Source organism: Oncorhynchus masou, chromosome 27 (assembly GCF_036934945.1).
Source record: "Oncorhynchus masou masou isolate Uvic2021 chromosome 27, UVic_Omas_1.1, whole genome shotgun sequence".
In the NCBI taxonomy this organism is placed as follows: Eukaryota; Metazoa; Chordata; class Actinopteri; order Salmoniformes; family Salmonidae; genus Oncorhynchus; species Oncorhynchus masou.
Genome location: NC_088238.1, coordinates 33,790,393 through 33,803,396, shown reverse-complemented (window position 1 = coordinate 33,803,396; position 13,004 = coordinate 33,790,393). Strand labels below are relative to the sequence as shown.

General features: G+C 44.7%; 1 protein-coding gene and 1 pseudogene across 3 annotated transcripts in view; both read right to left on the bottom strand.

The window, feature by feature from the left end:
- The window catches only part of LOC135516057 (cadherin EGF LAG seven-pass G-type receptor 1-like), a 123,975-nt gene extending 116,308 nt beyond the window's left edge, over positions 1 to 7,667 (bottom strand). For all 3 annotated transcript variants that reach the window (XM_064940054.1, XM_064940053.1, XM_064940055.1), the window contains exon 1: positions 3,956 to 7,667. In XM_064940054.1, the coding sequence (XP_064796126.1) occupies positions 3,956 to 7,502 (3,547 nt within the window). In that variant the 5' untranslated portion in view covers positions 7,503 to 7,667. The remainder of the gene's footprint in view (positions 1 to 3,955) is intronic.
- Positions 7,668 to 9,249: 1,582 nt separating this feature from the next.
- LOC135515447 (mitochondrial tRNA-specific 2-thiouridylase 1-like) lies at positions 9,250 to 11,611 on the bottom strand (annotated as a pseudogene).
- Between the last annotated feature and the right edge of the window lie 1,393 nt (positions 11,612 to 13,004).

Below are 13,004 nucleotides of genomic sequence, written 5' to 3'. Positions count from 1 at the left end.
AGAGAGGTGGTTGTAATGTCTTAGGAATGACCATGGAGTTACTTGCTAATATCAGTTACTTTCAGTGTCAAGACTAATATACCACCACATCACGCACATAAACATGTAAACAAAATCTGGTCTATGAATAGAGGACGACTTACATCACACGAAATGTCAACAAAACCATCAATCTCCGAACCCCTAGTGCCAATCTATCATGCAAACTAAAGGCATGATCCTCGAGCCTGGTCCAAGATCGGTTTGTGCTCTAAAGCCAAAACTTATGGTCACAATATCCATAGGAGTTGGCAATACAGCACAAACAGATCTGGAACCAGGCCAATGTTCCTCTGGGCAGGCCCTGTATAGGTAGTGACTCATCTCTACAAGCCTCTCTGGACATTGTTAGGACATTCATCAAAGTTAGGGGTCAGACACAGGAAGGAGCCCCACCACACCAATAACCCCCTCTCGCTCTCCCTCTCTGTAGCAGCTGGTTGAGTGCAGTCAGTGGCAGCAGTGGTAGTATTGTAACAGGCAGGGCTGGGATACACACTGGCACAACTGGACAGGGGGCACACTCTCCTCTTTCCCCACACAAACACACACACATTTCCTTACTTTAGTCCTTTCCTTTAGCAAACCTCTTGTAAGATATATTCAGCACCCAATGTACTAAAACATCAATATCTATCATCTTATTCATGCTGCTGCAGTAGAGACCTCATGTAAATCTTATTAACCCTCTTAGATTCCTGCAGAAAATCTGATTATAGGACTTACAAGAAATGGTAAACCTCCTCTGGGTGCTATGGAGATACACTTCAGAGAAAGAGAGACACGGAGGAAGAGAAAGAGAGAGAAAGAGAGTGCCAGAGGAAGAGAAAATGAGACTGGAGAGAGAAAGAGAGATAGGGAGAGAAGGAGCACGTGAGAGGGAGAGGAAATGAGACTGGAGAGAGAAAGAGAGATAGGGAGAGAAGGAGCGCGTGAGAGGGAGAGAAAATGAGACTGGAAGGGAGAAAGAGTGACATGGAGGGAAGAGAAATGTTCAAAAGCCCAACTATGTGGCCCCAACAGAGTGGGGTCGAGGGCCAAACCAGTCCTATAGGAGACGCTAGCTAAAGGCCCCAAGGGGGGAACGAAGGAGTGTGTGAGTGTATCGGAACACTGCAAGCTCCCCATCCCTTCATCCCTCCTTCCCTCCAAAAGAAGAAAGAGAGAGAGAGAGAGACCAAGTGGAAATGATGATTTAACACCAATCACTCCAAATCATTAAGGTACATCTCACAAAGTCATCTCACAAAATGTAACACTATCCATCCCTCGTCTCAATTACGCCAGGAGGGCCACACAGACAGACAGCTTATATCACACAGACAGAAGCCCGAGGAGATAGATACATTAGATAGTCAAGTCAATGGCTCTTCTTTTAACAAGACTGTGGTGAATAAATGAGAGAGCAACATTTCGGAGGGAAAAGCTTGTTGAGTGTTGAGCTAGCCAGATAAGAGATATTGTATTACAGTGGGAACACTCAGCCCCTACCATGCCTCATCGGTGTTGTTCTAAGGGGAGAGACAGAGTGGTGTTGTGACTAGAATGTTAAACTATGTTATCTGGGGGATATCTGACAGTACCTCTGGCCTTTCAGGAGGGATAGATAAACAATTTCAATCCCTTTCTGTGGGTAGAATAAAACACCTGTTCCTACCGCTTTTGGTGAATTTAAACAGGTTTCGAGAGCTTCATTTGAATGGAAAGAGACATCTATCTGTCTAATTAAAACAATGTTCAATTTCACACATCCGTAGTCACCACTACTATGGCAATGGAAGAGGTAAGGAGGTCAGACTTAACTAATAATAGAACTGTTTTTTGGAACAAACATTTGTTTCCTTTCTCATAAGCCCTAATATTGGGCCTAATCTTCCAAAAAGCTCTGAAGTAATTTCAGCCAAGTCATTACCTCACAGAGAAAGAGAGAGAAGGGCTAGTGTTTCATTAGTAAAGGGAAACAGTAGCAGGCTGTTGAGGTCCATCTCAGGCTGGTCTCCTGTTGTCCCTCGAGGGCCCTTCCTCTCCCCTGGGCCTGGGGTTGAGAGGTCAGAGCACCAGTGTTTAATGGTTACCTAACATTTGACATCGGGGTATGTCTAGAGTTGTGAGGAGGTAGGTTGGGGGTTAGAATGTGTGTGTGGAGGGGGGGCAGAGTGTGTGTGTGTGTGTGTGTGTGTGTGTGTGTGTGTGTGTGTGTGTGTGTGTGTGTGTGTGTGTGTGTGTGTGTGTGTGTGTGTGTGTGTGTGTGTGTGTGTGTGTGTGTGTGTGTGTGTGTGTGTGTGTGTAAAACGCATTATTCTGATGGTCTGATGGAAGAGGGCAGGGGTGCCCCTCGAGGGACAGCCGGGGGTCAGCATTGTCAAGGAGACCCGAAGAGTCCCAATTGTTAAAGGCGAATGCGAAAGCAGGGCCTATGAATGCAGGACACAAGGGACTAGATGCTCCTTTAGAAGGTCCACTAGTGACTCATTGGCCAGACTGTCTTTTGTTACACAGAAAAAGACAAGTAATTGAGATAACTAATTATGAGAGAAGTTGAGATGGAACGGCTTAGAGGTTTCATTCTTGGTAAATAGAAAGGGAGGGAATGAGAGAGAGAGAGAGAGAGAGAGAGAGAGAGAGAGAGAGAGAGAGAGACACTTAAGGTGCTAGGCAGTTTGCCATATCGGGAAACATGACGCGATTTGAAAGAAAAGCCTTCACAGAGAGACAAACAGCTGTCACTATGACAGCATTCTCTCATTGGGATAGGATGTCTCTCTCCCACTTACTGCCTGAAACAAGTCAATACGAAGGCCTGTGGAACACCAATGCTCTATATTACAGTTGAAATAACCATACTACAGTGTCTCTGTGAGGGTGTGAGCTATGGGTGTTTGCATTAGTGTAATCTTTAACTTAACCGAACGAAGTATACTGCTGTATAAGAGGACATCTTTCACACAAATTATTTCTGCGTGACGTACCGACGAATGCAGATAACCCATCTTACATTTATTACTCTATGGGCTGTACAAAACAATCAGCAACAAGGCACTCCTCGCTTTAACCGAAATTGCAGCAAAATCACCCAGCACGACCTGCTGACTAAGGCTATGTAAAGCACGGAGAACTATTTAAGTTAGTGAATGCGTGCGGCAGACATTGCAGCAGTTTTGATCATCACACTTCTGCTAACCTAAGTGAAAAAGGGGCAACGTAAGCTGTTCACTTCTAAGGTGAGTTCTTTTGAGGAAGGTGTCTCGCGTGCCATGATGTTGATATGTGCAAACTGCTGTTCTGCAGTGAAAAAAACCCAACATTGGTTAAGAAAATAGGGGCACCTGGTATAATAGCATGTTTTATGAACCCAGGCAACCATCAACCCCCACAATAGAGTAGCACACAAACAGTATAAAGTGGTAAAACCAGATCCTTTTACACCTTCCAACTACCTCTCACTAAACAAAGACAGCACTTCTGCTAGGGCCTAAGCTCCAATAGAACACGCAGTCAATTACACACAGTTCCAGACGACAAATGTGTTATTACAACTGTGACATCTGTTACCTATCTCACATATTCGTCTTACACTTTATTCCACTCCGCAAGCAGCAAACGATTTCAGGTGACTGGAAAGAGCGGAAAACCAAAATAGCTTACTTTCAAATGCTTCTTCACTTCATTTAATTCCACTCTCAGTCATTCTACCATACAAATAAGCACTGAGATATCCATCTTGAATAAATTCCTTTGCTTACTCATTCAACTCTGCCAGCGGGAAACTAGGCCTAATTTTAGAAGGCCAGAAGAATATGATTTATGAACAAGGCGTTTTCTTTAGGTAATAAGACAGGTAATTATAGCTCATAATAATAAGACATGGTAATAAGCGGATCTACCATTTGCATTTATACATTTGAGGTGCTCTCACCTGAGACAGAGACTGTCATGGGGGCCTCTAGAGGTCTGTTGTTATCCAGGTCTCTGCTGAGCTTTAGTTCCCCCGTGTCTGCATTCAGCACCAGTAGGTTCAGCTCATTCCCTGACTCAAAGCTGTAGTGGAGTTTATCCGACACGTCCGGGTCATGGGCAGGCACCTTCCCTATGATCCCTGAGGGGAAACTATTGGACTTGTTGGTCACATAGTTGTTGAAGATAATCTCAAAGTTTTGCAGAACCGGGTCGTTGTCATTGATGTCGACTAAACGGATGTGGACAGTGGCACGGCTGACGAGCGGAGCGGACGTGGCCTGTACCACAATGACAAACTCGGTTCTAGACTCGTAGTCAAGGTCCATGAGGGCGGTGAGGTCGCCTTTGAAGATGTCCAATTTGAACACCTCAGGGATGTTCCCCTCCACGATCTGGTACATGATCTGAGCGTTGGTTCCCTCATCTGGGTCGGTGGCGCTGATCCGAGCCAAGACGGAACCGACGGGACTGTTCTCCTCTACGTAGATAAACAGTTCGTCCTTCTCGAACACGGGCGCATTGTCGTTGATATCCAGCACAGACACCTGGATGTCCACCGCTGCTTTGAGAGGAGGAATCCCCTTATCCACAGCGAAGGCCTTCAGGGTATACACAGGCACGTTCTCTCTGTCTAGCTTCCTGGCTGTTCTGATGATGCCAGAGTAGGGCTCGATGAAGAAGTCCCCCTCCCCATCATCTCCACCCTGGAAGGTGTAGCTCAGCCTTCCGTTGGACCCGGAGTCCCTGTCGGAGGCAGATATCTGGAGCACGCTGGTGTAAACGGGTGCGTCCTCGAATACAGTCCCCTGATACATGTCCCGTAGGAACTGAGGTGTGTTGTCGTTGGCATCCAGGATTATTATCTCCACATACGTCGTATCGGACTTCTGAGGAATGCCGTTGTCCCTGGCGATGATGGCTAATGTGTACGATGCCTGGTCCTCGTAGTCTATCTCCATCTGGGTGGTGATGGCGCCCGTGTCGGGGTCGATCTTAAACTGGGGGACGTTGTCCTCCATGATGTACGTGATGCGAGCGTTTTCACCCGTGTCTTCGTCGGTGGCACTGATGACGACCACGGTGGACCCAATGGGCCGGTCCTCGCTAATCATCACCTGGTAGTTGGCGCTCTGGAAAACAGGACGATGCGTGTTGGCATCTGTGACATTGATGAACACCTGTGCCATGTCATAACGCGTGCCGTCTGACGCAGTCACCGTCAAGACATACTGGCGCTCCTGTTTGTAGTCTAAGGGTAACGCCAAGGTGATGAGCCCGCCTCCACTCTGACTGGTGATGGCGAAACGGTTCCTGGTGTTGCCGCTAGAGATCTGATAGGTTACGACGCTATTTACATCCCTGTCGATGGCTGTCACTGTCAACACACTGGTCCCCACCACAGCATCCTCATTAATCTTCAGAGAATACACCTTCTCTGTGAAGGTCGGGATGTTGTCGTTCACATCTAGGACCGTGATGCTCACGCTGGCCGAGGATGACATTGCAGGTATCCCACAATCCCTCGCTTCCATGCCGAAGGTATAGAACTCGGTGGTTTCCCTGTCGAGCTCCGCGGCGACTGTGATCCACCCAGTGCTATTGTTGATGGTGAAGGGGAAACCAGGGGAGGTGTCGGTGAGACGATACTCTAGACGTGCATTATCCCCAGAATCAGCGTCTATAGCCTGGATGTGGATTACCGAATAGCCAATGGCCACATTCTCAAGCACAGTGGCTTGGAACGGCGTGCTGACGAACATAGGAGCGTTATCATTTACGTCAACCACCTGGACCACCACCATCCCAGTCCCGTTGATCAACGGAGGCCTGCCACCATCCTGAGCTTTAATCCGTAAATTATACTCCCTAATCATCTCGTAATCCAGGGGATTAATGACATCGATGACCCCAGTGGGAGAGTGGATGTAGAACTGTCCCTTCACGTTGCCACTGATGATGCTGTAGTGGACCTTAGCATTGTTTCCCTCGTCTTTGTCCGTGGCCTCGACTTGAGTGACTTTAGAGTTGACGGCCACGTTCTCAGGGATTTGGACCACGTAACGTTTCTCACTGAACTGGGGGTAGTTGTCGTTCTCGTCCTCTACAGAGATGTTGACGGTGGCCGTGGCGCTCCGGGGTTCAGGGTCTTTCCCCTGGTCGTTGGCTTCCACGATCAGCTGGTACTGGGACATGGTCTCTCTGTCGGGCCGCTCTCTGATCCTCACTAGCCCGTGGCGTGGGTCGATCTCAAAACCAGCGTTCACTCCGCCGCCGTTGACTATTTTATAGACCATATTGGCATTGGAGGGTGCGTCCCCGTCTGTGGCTCTTATGGTCATGACCTCAAAGCCCACCTCTACATTCTCCCGTATGGTTACCCGGTATTCAGTCTGCTCAAACACCGGGCCGTGGTCGTTGGTGTCGCTGACCGTCACGGTGAGGTAAGACGTGGCTGAGCGCCGAGGGGAGCCGTTGTCTGTTACCATTACTTTGAAGACGTGTGTGTCTTTGACCTCCCTGTCTAAAGGCTGCACTGTTGTAATTGCACCTGTCTGTTGGTTTATTACAAAAAAGTCGTTGGATCTGCTGTCAAAGAGGGCCTCCATTCCATACTCTATTCTACCGGCCTCTCCATCATCCGGATCAGTGGCCTTCAGTGTGATGACACGGGTCCCTGATGGTTCATTCTCGGGAACAGACACCTGGTAGTTGGGGAGCTGAAACTGGGGAGGTGTGTTCACATTTCTCCGTTTTCGGTGGTTCCATTTGCCAGGCACAATCTGGATGGTGTGTGATGGTGTGTGCTGCTCATGGGTCTCTCCCTCAACCACTGTCACCAACCGCAACCTCACGCGCACAGAGATGCGGACGCGCCGGTCACTCAGAGCACGCAGTGTACAATGTACCTCGCTCAGCTCTCCTTCACCCAAACAGTAGTTGTCGTCCAGCAATATATTGCCATGTTTAAAAACTGCCCTCAAATCTTTTACAGTAGTACAGGAGGCAGAAAATGTGGTATTTCGCGAAAAGGCAGGCAAAAGTTCTGTTACATTCACAAGCAAATTACCCGCGGATAAGCAGGAAGTTGCTTCCAGTTTGGAAAAGTAATTGATGTGAATGTCGGGCTTACCTATTGTGCTCTTTCTCTTGTATTTGATAAAACAGTCCTGTCCGTGTACAAATGTATTGAAATGTATCAAAACAAAATTCTCAGACGTCAACGACCCTATCCTGATATAGACAGGCACTGGGTTCCTCAATAAGCGCACACAATCCACTTTTCGGTACATACGGAGAGCTCCTTCTTGACATTCCACTTGTAAAAAGTTCTGAATGTATTTAGGAGTTAAAGTCCTGTCGATTCTGTAAGTCCAACCGGGCCCCAGGGACAAATTTGCCAAAACGGTCCCAGTTTGTAACGTCTCCGAAAGGTGTAGCTCGAAACATCCCAGCAAGGGCACATTGAATAGAACACAAACCCAGATCCAATTCATCGGTAATTCCATGGTTTAAAACTCCAACAAATCCCATTCAACCTCATCGAAACACCTCCACAAAAACATTAACTATCCCTCTCCCTCTTTCTTTTATCCTTCATGGTGAAGTTTTAAAGTGGAAAACACACTTATATCCATAGTATCCACAGAGCGCAGTCACATTATTCCACGGACAAGTTTAAATGACTACAAAATGGCTCCGCGGCTCCCCTCCTCTGAGAGTTGATTAGCATAAACCTGCTGTGTTCGGCTCAGCGGGACACTTTCGCAGGGGGCTTTCTCATTGACATTCGGAAGTGTCCTGAGCTGTTGACGATTGCGCATTCGGACCATTGTTATAACAATACAGAGAGCTTGTTAACACGCGCATTGTGTGTTTGAGGGCCACTAGAACTTTGTTATAAAACAAGTTTGGTATCATTGAAACTTTCTCTGATTTTTGGTATTGAGTTTGTCACCTGGGAAAATGGTACATTGTTAGAGAAGTGTCTGGCCACGGTTCCAAGAAAATTAGCACACAATTATCTTTTGGAAAAAGTTAAGCTATTTGGTCAACGATTTGCTATTGTTATGGTTAGTAGTTTAGAGCTCATCATTTGCATATCCATTCTGAATAAATAGTTTTCAATAATTTATTGATTTAGAATTGGCCCATGTGCTTGGACTTGTATTGTGGAGTTGGATTATCACTTATTATGGTCAGTTTATGAATTTATTTTCAGAATATACATAACTCTCCAGATCATCCATTTGAAATTAGATTATAATCCATTGCTTCCTCCATCCTACCATCTATGTTGGTATCCATCTTAATGTAGCCTGATTTAATGAAAAAGTGGCCCTTGCACCTGTTTATAATGTATGGCGCTTTCATTCAACTTTTGGCGAATTGTAGGTTTTATTCCCATGGAAATCACATCACCATTGAAAATGAAGGTATGCATGGAACTAAATGAAATAATGCATACTCTGCAAAATCATTGAACAGGTACATGCAACTACCAAAATAAATAGAACCCCAACATAAAGTGTCTTAATAGGGCGTTGGGTCACCATGAGTCAGAACTGCGTCAATGCACCTTGGCATGGATTCTACAAGTGTCTGGAACTCTATTGGAGGGATGTGACACCATTCTTCCACAAGAAATTCCATAAATTGGTGTTTTGTTGATGGTGGTGGAAAACGCTGTCTCAGGGACCACTCCAGAATCTCCCATAAGGGTTCAGATCTGGTGACAGCCATGGCTTATAGTTTACATCATTTTCATGCTCATCAAACCATTGTGATTACTCGTGCCCTGTGGACTGGGGCATTGCCATCCTATGGGGGCATAGCCATGGCAGTCAAAATAATGGACTGCCCAGCATTTTATACACCCTAAGCATAATGTGATGTTAATTGCTTAATGAACTCGGGAACCACACCTGTGCGGAAGAACCTGCTTTCAATATACTTTGTATCCATCATTTACTCCAGTGTTTCCATTATTTAGGCAGTTACCTATACATTCCACCTGGTATAACATCAATACTGTTATTTTAAACACCAGAAACAGTGCATAGGAAAAAGTTTAGAAGACTCAGTATAACTTATGCGTGTTCGCCCCCTTTTGGAGAGAGTGGAAGAGGACGGGAAACAGATGTAAAGTGACTCACATACATTAACTGGATTTCTTCAGTGAGGTTTTCTGCTGGCCACAGAAATCACTTATTTAAAACAATCGTAAGTTTAATCACTTAATCAAGTTATTCTCTATTTACATATTGGATATTTTACACAGTAGTTCAAAAGAATGCAGTTCCATGCTAAATGTGTTTAGGTGAAATGACACCAAAAGGAAAAGGCACTTGTTTGTTTGGATTTTAACAAAAGCCATCATTTTTTAAATATGCATTTCACATTTTCTAATAATCTGTCCAAATAAATAAATAAGACAATGAATTACCATGTGTATGATTTTACACAGTCCACACTATCAAATAATACTGTACATCACAAGTACCATAATAGGAAGAAGTATCAACTGAGTGCAACAGTACAGAGGAAGTTTTTGAGTGTGTTTTTTTGATGAGTGGACAGGCCCAAAAGCATGATCAGTGTTCTCTTCTGTTCTACAGTAGTGGTTCAGAGAATGGGATAAGGCCTGTGAGAGTACAGTAGTCTTGTCCAGCAGCAGTGTGACTGAAGTCTGGAAGGTATGGTTAGGTTCATATTGATAGTGGGCCTAGGAAGTCTTCTCAGGCTCAGCTGGCTGGTTCCGGTGTCCTCTCCTTGGCCACAGGGGCTTCCTTCATGAGGTCTCGTCCCTGTTGGAGTGTGTGCTCTGTGAGGCCCAGACGGAAAATCTTCCCACTGCTCAGACACTCAGTCCCCCTTGTACAGCACTGCAAACTGGGGGGAGATGAGGGAAGTGAATAAGAAGTTAGAAGGGAGCAGACACTGACAGAATTTTTGAAGCAAGGCTACTCATTCAATATCAAGGTAGATAAGACAGGAACAGAAAATTGATGTTAGTGGGAGACATTGATGCTGAATATTGACTACTAGTTCCTCTGAACTAACCTCCACATTTGAGCACACACACCACTATTCTCTATCGCTTCTCTATTCATCTATCCGCACTCTGGCCTCAAGCCCAGAGCTCCAAGACAAACGCGTCTCGGCCATATTGTTTTCTCAGAGCAGTGGGTTATGGGATAGCACATGAAGAAAGGGGGTAATCCAAGCGTGGACAAGGCTCTTTGTGCCCTGACTAGAGTCTGGAGTAATCCCTGTCAGGGAAATCAGAGACACACTGGAGCAGCTGCCTACGTTTGTTGGGCCTATGATAGGCCTTTGTTCGCTGGCTAATCAGGATCTTAAGGAATAACACACTGGGACTAACACTAACGCACCAGCTCACACAGATGAACGAAAACGACTGTAACAGTACATGGGTTAGCTTTACTTCTAAAAGCTGACCTAATGACAATAAATCAATTTGAAAATGGCCTATAGACATTTTAATCATAGTTTTACAAAAAAAAAAAAAATACATCCCTAGGAAGTAACAAAACCAACTGCCAAAACTCTGAAAAAGGGTGAGCCAGACGGCTTACATGTCTATGTGTGGGAAACAACAGAGTACTTACCTGTCCTGGTGTGAGTGCTCTGATTGACTGAGACAGCATGATCCACACAGAGCCATTCATGTTCAAGGTCACAGTGCAAGGAGCTGTGTTATTAACAAGTTACCAACACTTTATTAACATGTCATTAACACTTTCGAAGTGTAAATCTGTTTAAGTCGTATGGGAGGTAAAGGTATTATTAAATGACACTTCCTTACAAACTGTGTCTGGCCCTAACGTGTCATGTGACTCACTGAGAGGCATCTGGTGGATGAAGCGGAAGAGACACTCCATCTTAGTCTGGATCAGCTCAGTGGGAGGGTCCTCTGTTTTCCAATGGAAACGATCTGTTCGTACCTCGTCTCTGAATAGAGCCAGGTGATTGGTGGTCGGACCCTGATGTTAGGGAGTTTAGAATCAGAATCCCATTGAGAATCAACAGCAAATAACAGCAAGGAGGCGGGAGATCTGCCTCATATCTTGTACTGCAGCTAGGCCGGTTGTTTAGGACTCAATTAGCTATAACAGTATTGAAGAGGTAGAAACCATACCTTACCACAAACACTTCTCCAGTAGTGATGTCTTTGTCTACAACAAACCATGCGTCCCTCTGCCCACCAATCCTAGCCAACCAACCCTAGCCCTTTGGCCAAGTGTCAGGGTGAACCAACCTGAGAGGAGGAAGAGAACCAGTTGTTAATGTAAAGGTTTACCATTGGAAGAGCCGTACTCTTATAAGGATAGTGGGACAAGCAGTAACACACAAGATACCACTGAGGATATCACACAGCGTTACCTTTACGTTCAGACATGATTTTCCCATCCTCAATGGAGACAATGTTCGCCGGTTTCGGCTCTAAATACTGACAAAAAAACAGCAAGGCAGATATTCTTATTACAGACAAACGTGTTTATTCATTACTATGGCTAATGTATCTCAATAATTAACTTGATACAGTACATACCTCTAGAATGAAATCCTAAAATGTCCTCTTTCCAATGCCCATACTCTGGAAACAGATAAAGATTTTCAGTGTTGCCACACAGTCCACGGAAAATATACAATTGACTTTGTAAGATATAGAAATCTGTCAATACAGTGTAATTAAGGTGTAGGCCAAACAACAACACAATGCAGTGAAATTATGTTTAACAAAGTTTATCTGTAGGCAGCTCAGAGAGGAGATCAATACTTTATCTATACTCCCATCTGTATGTATTTGGACAGCGAAGATAACATTTTAAAGTTGGCTCTATACTCCAGCATTTTGGATTTGAGACCAAATGTTTCATGAGGTGAAAGTACAGAATGGCACCATTTATTTGAGGGTATTTTCATACATATCTGTTTTACCGTTGAGAAATGAAAGCACTTTACCCCACCCCCATTTGAAGAAGTCATAAGTATTTGGACAAATTCACTTATAGTGTATCAATAACTGTCACACCCTGACCATAGTTTGCTTTGTATGTTTCTATGTTTTGGTTGGTCAGGGTGTGATCTGAGTGGGCATTCTATGTTGGATGTCTTGTTTGTCTATTTCTATGTCTGGCCTGATATGGTTCTCAATCAAAGGCAGGTGTTAGTCATTGTCTCTGATTGGGAACCATATTTAGGTAGCCTGGGTTTCACTGTGTGTTGGTGGGTGATTGTTCCTGTCTCTGTGTTTTCACCAGATAGGACTGTTTAGGTTTTCGCACACGTTTTTGTTAGTTATTTCATGTCGAGTTCCTTTATTAAAGAACATGAATAACCACCACGCTGCATTTTGGTCCGCCTCTCCTTCACCAGAGGAAAACAGGGAAGGGAAGGTTAGCATTTTTTTGGGGGGGGGGGTGATCATCAGCACGAATTTGCATATCACAATAATACATTTTTCAATATAAGATTCAAGTCAGATTTATTTAGATTCTTTTTGAAGGGGGGGGTGATAATACATCCAATGCTCAGACTTACCCAGAACAGTTTATCAGAATATAGTTTTTTTATTTATAAAAATATTTTAAAAACACTTCACACGTATGACGGATGTATACGCCTTGATCATACCAACAGTGTCATTGCGCAAAATGTTATGCAGCATCATCTGGATATGTGTGCAGAAGGTGAATGTCAACATTCACCTTCTGCTACCATTTCTGTCAAGCCGTCTACGCATACGATAGTTCCCAACATATGCACTACACAGAACACACTGCAACGCAATGCTGCAAGGCAAACACAGCGTTCCATTGGAAATGAATGTACTTCCGGTGTACCAAATTGCAATGACGCTGTCGGTGTGATCGAGGCAATATTTTGCACACATTTACAGTTAAAATGCCACTTGAAATAAAAATTCCACGAGATATAAAAAAAAAGCCTCTGGACAAGTTTGTCTATTAGTCCTAAGAACCAGT